Source organism: Schistocerca americana, chromosome 2 (genome assembly GCF_021461395.2).
Source record: "Schistocerca americana isolate TAMUIC-IGC-003095 chromosome 2, iqSchAmer2.1, whole genome shotgun sequence".
NCBI classification, from domain to species: Eukaryota; Metazoa; Arthropoda; class Insecta; order Orthoptera; family Acrididae; genus Schistocerca; species Schistocerca americana.
The window spans coordinates 991191565-991201676 of NC_060120.1; the positions used below are offsets into that span (position 1 = coordinate 991191565).

At 41.5% G+C, this 10112-nt stretch overlaps 1 protein-coding gene across 1 annotated transcript; it reads left to right on the plus strand.

Annotated features, from left to right (window-relative positions):
- The first annotated feature begins 2349 nt into the window (after positions 1-2349).
- Positions 2350-5523, plus strand: LOC124595648 (glycine-rich cell wall structural protein-like). Its single transcript, XM_047134485.1, has 2 exons — positions 2350-2403; positions 4724-5523. Exons 1-2 carry the CDS (start codon positions 2392-2394, stop codon positions 5408-5410), a joined length of 699 nt encoding a protein of 232 aa, XP_046990441.1. The 5' UTR covers positions 2350-2391; the 3' UTR covers positions 5411-5523.
- Positions 5524-10112: the final 4589 nt, after the last annotated feature.

Here is a 10112-nt window from a genome sequence, read left to right on the forward strand (position 1 = left end):
AGGTGAAAATTCAGTTCATTATGAAGAATCCAGTGGAGAGAACGTCTTGAAATGCCAAGAGCAAGTGCGTGTTTCCGAGCTGAGCGTTTCGGAGATTGCAGTACTGCTGCTCCAACTCGTTAGACATTTTGTGGTGTTGTAAGGCTTCTCTCAGGCCCTCTTCATACAGATGACATATCCCCTGCTGTTCTGAATGCATTTATCCAATTTAAAATTATTGCCGCCCAGGAACACGTCCGCTTGGGTGTACTGCAAATCGCAGACGAAAAGCACGCTGGACTGCAGTGGTCGAGTGGGAATTCGAGAAATACACTTCAACACAAAATGAGAGATTCTCACGTGTCCACTGCATTATCACAACTGAACAACAATTGAACACAAACCTCCCCGTCAGTCGCAATGAACCATGCCCACTCCGCATTATCGCAACTGAACAACAATTGGACACAAACCTCCCGTCAGTCACTATGAACCACGCCCACTCTGCCCCCTATTCGACCAATAGTGCCGCCACAGCATGAATTCTAAAAAAGCAATTTACCGGATTCCACCCTGTATAACGTTGAAAGTGACCGTTCTACTAAAGTTTCCTCGAGAGTCCGTTCTTACAATAGGCGCTTATGTATTTTCCTCCCCGCCCACCACCCAAATAAAAGCCATTAATAGGTGGCCAATGCCATTTTAAACAGAAGATTCTGTAAAATATTTTTCTTATGGTCTCTAACGCGGTAGGCCATGTGTTCAGTACATTGTTTTGCTAGAATCGTAATCTTTTTAGTAGTGTCATTTCATAACTCTCCATCAACTCTCAAAGCATTCTTCTAACACAATACGTAGAAACGAAATAATTTTGTTTCTGGAGCCTTTTGGAAACAAGGAATCATTAGAAAAGACACGTTTCTCTAGGACTCCATCGTAGGAAATGGAGGATCAGGAAGATTGTGTTGATGTACACTGAGGCGCCAAAACCCATGGTATACCTCCTAGTATCGTGTCAGACGTCCCTTTGCCCGCCATATTGTAGCAGCTCGAAGTGGTATGGTCTCAACAAGTCGCTGAAAGTGCCTGAAGAAGTATTAAAACATGCTGTCTTTACAGCCATCCGTAATTATGGAAGGGTTGCCAATAAAGAAATTTGTGCACGCATTGTCATCTCACAGTTATGTCCCATAAATGTTCGACGGGATTCATTTCATGCGATCTGAGTAGCCAATCGCTCGAACTATCCAGAATGTTCTTCAAACCAATCGCGAACAACTGGTGACGTGGAGCATTTTCATCCATGAAATTACCATTTTTGTTTGGCAACATGAAGTCGATAAATAGCTGCAAATGGTCTCCAAGTACCCAAACATCTAGAGTATTCAGAACATTCCATGTAAACACAGCCCACGCCATGATGTAGTCACCACCAACTTGCACAGCTTCTTGTTGACAACTTGGGTCGATGGGTCTGCGCCACACTCCAACCTTACGATCAGCTCTTACCAACTGAAACCGGGACTCATCTGACCAGGCCACAGCTTTCAAATCCCTAGCATCCAGCTGATATGTACACGAGCCAGGGAGAGGAGCTGTAGGTGATGTCGTGGTGTTAGCAAAGGCACTAGAATCAGTCGTCTGCTGCTTAACGCAAAATTTCGCCACACTGCCTCTACTGATACGTTCGTCGTACGTCCCACATTGATTTCTGCAGTTATTTCACGCAGTCTTGCTTATCTGTTAGCACTGGCAACTCTACGCAAACGCCGCTGCTCTCGGTGTGTAAATGAAGGCCGTCGGCCACTGTATTGTCTGCGGTGAGAGGTAGTTCCTGAAATTTTGTTTTCTCGGCACACTCTTGACACTGTGGATTTCGGAAAACTGAATTTCTTAACCATTTCCGAAGTGTAATGCCCCATGCGTCTAGCTCCAGCTACCTTTCCGCATCAAATTCTATTAATTCCCGTCCTGCGGCCATAATCACGTCGGCAACTTTTTCACATGAACCACCCAAGTATAAACGACAGCTTCGCCAATGCATTGTCCTTTTATTCCGTGTGTACATGGTGCTACCGCCATCCGCATGACTGCCTATCGCTATCCCATGTCTTTCGTCACCTCAGTGGAGAGCAATAAGTTTTTAATAAAGAGCTAATTACTTGTGAAAATTACTTATCCAATGGCTTTTGACGATGTCTATTTGATTTTACGTTTTGCGGCGTCGAATGAGTGGTCGCTTTGAATACCCACTATCATGCTAGGCTAATTTGATCCAGCTCTGAGAAAGCGCGTCACACATCGCTGGTTTCCAGCGGGTGGGGGAAGTGGGCGGTGTATATAAGCCGCAGAGATACCCCGCACTGGCATCAGTCATTGCCTGCTCCACCTGTACCACCTTCAGCAGCAGCAATGAGGATCCTGGTGAGTAGTTTCTCAATAGTCTGTTCTGCTCCGGAAATCCTTCCGACTTACAGTAATCACGTTCATTTAGGGTGAAAGAGTAATATTTATAAGTATCGTTAGTAAAAAGCGTATGATCCCTCAGTTCTCTAATTTAAAAACATTAGTGAAAGGTAACACTCGGATTTTTGTCACTTTTTACTATTAGATATACGCGGAACAAAGTTATTGCGTCAGTTTCTTAAATAACTCCCAGTAGCGTCTTTGCTGCAACTAGAAGTACATCCATTTCTCAACACTAGATACAAAGCAAGAGAAACAGGTAAACAGATTGGGGATCTAACAACTTAATTACAGATTCACTGTAAATATTAGTCAGTGCGGGCACAGATATAAAAAATTTCAGAAAACTTTCATGGTCATCATTTCCGAATTTCTAATGCGCTTCATTCACACATGCCAGTAAAAATTATACTTGTGAAGCAAGGGAAGGGAGCATTGAGGCGTATCAAAATCTGAACCGCTTGACAAACTATATTTCCTTACTATAACGGCGTATTGATGTAACAGCCTCTTGAGGATCATCATTTGAATATAACTGTCACTGAAATTTACCAAAGTCGATATTCCGAGTTTCATTTACATGTTCGTTGACCGTATTTGCTTGTCTTGTGCTATGGCGCTGAACGAATAAGTTTTATGTCTACAGCATGCGCCGGGCGAAGTGGCCGTCCGGTTAAAGGCGCTGCAGTCTGGAACCGCAAGACCGCTACGGTCGCAGGTTCGAATCCTGCCTCGGGCATGGATGTTTGTGATGTCCTTAGGTTAGTTAGGTTTAACTAGTTCTAAGTTCTAGGGGACTAATGACCTCAGCAGTTGAGTCCCATAGTGCTCAGAGCCATTTTCTACAGCATGCTTTCTAATAAAAAAAAAAAAAAAAGAAAAAGGGCAGCACACAGATTTCCTCACACTGGCAGCAAGCGTTGCACCCACTAACAAACAAAGAAGTTTCGTTCAGTATGGTTTAGTTTCTAGTGTGTCAACGCTCATAGCAGTATGCTACCTCTACGATGCAGATACAATCTATTTTAACAACATTAGCTGAGCGTATTGAAACCGAATACTACGTCGAGTGTTAATGTTTACGAATTGGACCGAAAAAAATGTTACTCTGTAAAGGGAAAACAGTTCGCAGTGCACGCTCGCATTAAGTGCTCGGACCGCGCTCAATGTGTAGGCAACACAGTTGACGTTTGAGCTGGATTAAATTACGCAGTGCACGTTCTGCACCTACTGTTTACTCCTATTAAGAAAGTTTTTCTTGTCCTCCATTATTTAAGTCTACTGTGAAATTTCTACATTCCGGGTTCGATTCCCAGCCGGGACTGGGTGTTGTGTCGTCCTCATCATCATTTCATCCTCATCATCAGTACACAAGTTGCCCAATGTGGCGCCGACTGAAATAAGACTTGCATTTGGCTGCCAAACCCGAACGGGGCCTCCGGGCCAACAATGCCATATGATCATTTCAACATCAACCACAAGAACAGAGCAAGGGCTCTTACTCAAGGTTCATTCACTGTGCTTCTGTTACACAGTTATAGAGCAGCTTAATTATTTGCATTGGACACAAGTTACTTTCTACTTGGTATTTTCTTGAGTCCTTTTATCGTATTCAACGACATTAATTTCTAGTTTTTATGGTATATTTTGCAAGCCTTTCTATTCTAAGAAGTAAGTGAAACTATTATGCATTGAATGAGTCATACAAAATTAAACAATGCATGACACAAGGAAAAAGAACAGACAAAATTCACAAGAATGGCAGGGACCTTCCTGGTCACCCAGCTTCCTATGTGTTAGACAGTGTTCTTCGTGTATAAACGAAGGGTAAATCCATTTTTATAGGAAGCTTTAATTTTACCTGCACAGAATGAATAACTCAGTACTGAAACATTATTTATCTAATAATATATTAAGCTGTTGTTATAAACAAGTTTTCACACATAAATTTAACTGAAAGCATTTGTACCAAGAACATCGAGAATGGGAGATAGGGCAATGTGAATTTTAGTGTCCAACAGACCTTTATAGAGCATTGTTCCACGTGAGTTCTTCTTCATTCAGATTTAGAGATCAAGTTGTCGCAACATCTTGCACAGGACTATATTCCTGCCAGAAAAAGTTCATATTATTAAGAAGTATTACTCAACAGGATGATGAGTGCTGTGAACGTGCAAGTAATTATCCACTGAATATGAAAGCTAATCTCTCAGAAAATACAGCTCTCATTCAGTGGAAGCTGGACTTTTCTGTTGATAACATCTGCTGTCATTTCCAGGTGTGCATGTTACTGTTTGGACTGGCTCTGGCCGAGGAGAAGCAGGTGGAGAAACGGGGAGTGGTCGGCTCCCTGGGTAGCTATGGTGGAGGCGGCTATATCGACCATGGAATCGGAGCCAGCAGCTACAGCAGTGGTGGCAGCAGCGGTGGTTATGGGGGCGGCTATGGGGGCGGCTTTGGTGGTGGTTATGGAGGCGGCTATGGAGGTGGCATCAGCTCTGCAGTTGGAGGTGGTCAAGTGACCAACATTGCCATCACCAAGCAGGTCCCTGTCCCGTACCCAGTACCAGTGCAGCGTACTGTCCCAGTACCAGTCAGGGTTCCTGTCACGGTGCCAGTCAACAGGCCGGTACCAGTGCCTGTCCCACAGCCGTACCCTGTCCCCGTGCAGAGGCCAGTCCCAGTACCCGTGAGCGTTCCTAGCCCAGTCCCCGTACCAGTACCACAGCCCATCGTCGTCAACCAGCCGGTACCTGTCGTCGTGGGAGGCGGAGCTGGTGTCGGCGGAGGTCTCGGAGGCGGCTACGGCGGCGGCATTGGTGGAGGCTACGGTGGAGGCTACGGAGGAGCCATCGGCGGTGGCTACAGCGGTGGCTACAGTGGTGGCTACGGCGGTGGCTATGGAGGTGGCTACTCTGGAGGCATCGCTGGAGGCTATGGAGGCTACGGGAAATACAGCCACTAACATCAGCAGCTGAACCCAACACCTTAGACGAAACATACCACCAGAGATTAATTGTATATTTCTTATAATATTTTGTAACTGCAGTAGAAAATAAAAATCATTCGTAAAATAAATATCTCGTCAGAAATTATTGCCCACAAAAACGATGCTGTCGATAATAACTTTAGTTTCTATTTTTTGTTAACAAATGTGTTCGTTACAAGTCAGTATTTGCCGTCATAGTGAATCTGGGCACTCCAGAAATTTAATTTTTGTCTTTCATAATCCGTCTCCTTTCTTTTCTCAGTGTTAACTGACAGAACATTTTTACACTGGAATTCCAGAATTCTAAGATGTAATACGTTATAATCATGATTCTCAAGAGTGTTTGCCGTTTTTATCAATTCAGTACACGCCCCACACACACACACAGCCCGTATTTTTTTTCATTCTGCACCAAGTTTGCAAAATTCCAAATGGTTATAACTGAAATCATTATACAGCATTTAACTCATTTCGATAGCTGTATGTTTAGTACAGAGATATATTTGAATTATGAAAAATCTCCTTCTTCGATGTGGAAGTACTATCCAAAGATTTTTTCTTAACCTTGTGGAATGAAGGCATCTTTTTTATTTAACATCTATGAAAAAAGGCCAAACCATCAGAACAATCCGTTAGTTGAGCTCATGACAGCCAAATATAATAGTTGACAATAGTTAAATCAAGGACTCAAAACTCATATGGCTGCTGCTTCTACTATGCATAAATTGTGGTTTATGTCAACTTAAAAAACAATCATGCAGCTTTTCAACATTACTGCTTTCAAAATTAACTTTGATATTCCTATACCATTGCGTCGTCTGCATTTGGTACAAGCAATACCTTGTCATGAAACTGGTCATGACTTAAACGCGGGTAACAGTTGGAAGGAGCTTTCACAACAGTTCATAACCGTTCAGCCACAGACCCAAACATAATGACTTATTTAACAATGAAATTCACCAATAGCCGTGCAACTGAGATGCTATTTTATTTTATTTTATTTTAACTGCCAGTTTCGGCATTCCATTACGCCATTTTCAGGTCCCATTTGTACCTTTCAAAAACAAACGATAGACTTAATTGTAATCCAGTCTTCGAAGGAAGTACTTGGGATACAGTTTAGAATTCACGACATCCAGGAACATATGGTCCAGTACGTCAATAACGTTTACTTTCGAAAAAAGCATATGGGGCTTGAAGATGGCATAACTGAGTGCCAAAATGGTAGTTAAAATAAAATATCATCGTAGTTGCACAGCTGTTGGCGGATTTCATTGGTAAATACTTGTCCAGCCGCTGCTCCACTTCCACAATGGATCAACAGAGACTAAACGTTAAAATGTTACCTTATCGAAGTGGTTAGAAATATGGATGCTTTTTGTAACTAATTGAATTATACTACACTCTGATGTTGTAGTTTTATCTGTGAATTTTATGGTTGTTTGCACTGACCTAAGATCTAATATTACAAAGATAAGTAAAACAAAAATGTTACACAGCATAAGCGAAAGTACGAAATTGATAAATGTAAGAACCGCAATAAAACTGTAAAGAATTAATAACGGTTTGAGGAGAAGGATTAAAAGGGAGAAGAACAAGAAGTGACCCTCACGAAGTTTCTATTGCAATTTACTGGCGTGTGTGTGCAAATAACTGCAAGGCCTTCAGATAACAATCTTGATAAAAAAAAAAAGTTAGCTGAGACAATACACTAGGAAGCAGATGCGGGGATATACAGGGCGGTTATAACGAAAATTTCGCTAATTGAGCCAGTATCATATTGGTACCTAAGTCATCAATGACATTCAGACTGCGTGCTGCAGAATTTGCCTCGTTAGTCGTAATATTGTCGTGAACTGTCGTTAAGCGCTTGTTCTCCTACAGCAACGTGTGGTTGAAGCACAATCATCTGAGTGCATTACACAGACAGTCAACATCAAGATGAGGAGAGCTTTACCCGTAAAGTCGTTTTATCAAAACAAAAACAATAATACTGCTGCTCTTAGTATCGCCGCGTTAAAGGAAGGTCCTCTTATAGTACTGAGGTTGAAGAACGTGATACAGAAGTAGAAATTAATTGGTGATTTGGCAGTCGCTCCTGTGAGAGGCCCACCACCAACTGCGCCACAAATTGTTGAAGAAGTTACACTTGCTATGACTGAGAATGCTAAACACAATAAGTGATCTTCAGGCAGTGCATTACGTGTGTCACGATGACCGAACATTCCATCCCACCGGAGATGTTTTGGGCAGCAATAGACCAATTCCTAGCAAGTCTCCAGGCTGTCAGGGATGCAGATGGTCGGCAAATTGTAACCTCGAACATAAACATGGTAACAGATGTTACCCTCTCATCTGGAAATTTAAATGTTTTGATTCCAATGGTTTATTATATATTTCTCTTCTACACGTCCTTACAAGTGGTTTCATAAAGATTCACTGTCCTACGATCACTCGTTTTCCATAGTGGCCATCTCAAGTAGCTCATGTGCTCTGCAGTACGAGGAGATAAATTGGAGAAGCTGCAGGGATTCAGTGAAATTCATACATTAACTCTCGACATTGTTGTTAGTTATTCACTCCTTGGAAAGGGAATCCGAAGTATAGCTCGAAATAGTTGAAAGCCTTAAGTTTTCCATTTAGGATGCTTTATTTCTGAACAGCTCTTGACTTTCTACCTTCGATCTTGTAGTTATTTTCAAGTGGTGCGCTTTAAAGTGACTTTGTTACATCGTGAAACTGAGATCGATCTGAACTTAATAAAGGAAGTCAACTACAGGTTATCTGGTTATTCAAACCGTGTTTCGTTTTTGCAATGTCATTTTAACAGAATGTATTGTGCTCTAATATTTCACCTTCACACCACACAGTTCGAATGCCATGAAAAGCGTTGTAATGGAAAATTATATGAAAACCTCTGCTATTGATCCACAGAATAGCGACCACTCCAACCAAGTCACACATTCAGATTTCTCAGTTTTTCAACAGAGCAAATCTCTTAAGCTTCAGACCAAATTTCATCCTTATTGCATAATGATCAGAGTCTATATTTGCACCTGGATTCGCCTAACAAACCAGTATCCAATTTCGGAATCACTGTCTGACCATGACGTAATGTCGCTGAAACCTTACAGCACTCCAGGCCTTTTACAAGTATACCTTCAGCTCATGTTGTTTTTGAAAAGTGTATTGCCTATAAATAGCTAAAACCTACTGCAGAACCTAATTAGATTTAATGTGTATGGGGATTCTGGCACACCTTATTCATATAGGTGACGTCATGAGTCATAGGCCAGTGCCCTATCCATGACGTTCTGATGCTGCACGACCTTTTACATTTTGATCTTGAAAGCGTAAGCAATACGCCGTTATTTCTTCAAATTTTAGCTTTGTAAATAACAATGTTACTAAGTACGTTATCCAAGGAGGAGTGAAGCAATGTCTCTCTAAAGATGTTACACTACTACGGTATAGTATAGAAAAAAACTGTTCTCAAACAAAAGGTACTATGCATCTTCGTATCTGTTATGTAGTTAAAATCTTTGTCGTTGTCGCTCAAGTTTTTCATGCAGTTCTTGATTGTATTACTATATTGCTCAGAGGTAACTGTTAGCCAACGAGCCACAACTAGCAGTAAGAGACTCCGAGTCTCGAGAGTGTTATTAAAAAATTAAATTAAGTTCCATTTTCAGTTATGCATCTCCTCATCTTAATTACTCATACGTAAACGTCGACCGTCATGTGACAGGGTGCATTATGAATCCTTTTAGCAGACATTGCGTTAAATATTCTTTCACCAACATTCAGCTAATTGAAAATTGAGAATACCGAAGATGTAGTTAGAATAGCCTCTTCGTGTCGTATTCTGACCTGAGTTTTTATTTCCAGTGGTTACTCTTTCTCATTACGTGAATTATTACTCATTTCAGTGAAAAGTTCTTCAGAAATAACTTAATGTACACTTAGATGAAAAAAGTCATGGGTTGCAGAAACGCTCATATACAGATAGAGGTAGGATCGGGCACACGTGGTATAAAATGGCTGTGCATTGACGGAGCTGTCATTTGAACTCATATGATTCATGGGAAAGGATTTACTACGTGAATATGTTCGCACGACGGGAAGTCACAGGCTTTGGACGCGGAATGGTAGTTGGAACATGGCGCATGGGTAATTCAGCATTCCAGACCGACGGTGTAAAATTATCGGTGTTCAAAAGTATTTACCAGAAGAATTCTGTAAAGGATGTGACTTGCAGTATTTATACATTTAAAATACGTCAGAATCAAACAGACAGGAACCCCCTCCCCACACACACACATACACACACACACACACACACACACACACACACACACACACACACACGCACACGCAAACAAACACACTCGTTGCACCATGAATTTAGGAGTCAAGCAGCACTAGCGAAATTGCAAAGTTCGATTTCTGTACTATAGACGGTGCAAGGCACCTCAGGTTGACATTAATTTTTTCCACAGCTTAGTTATACTTCGATGCTCATATAGTGTCACAATATTCTTTCTATGCCAAAAATTTCAGCAAAAATTTGTCAGCAATGCAAAAATTTCATGTTTACATTAACTGTCACAACATCACTTCCATCAAGTTTAATATTTTGAACAACTATGTTGTACTATGATGATTGTCAAGTATCATA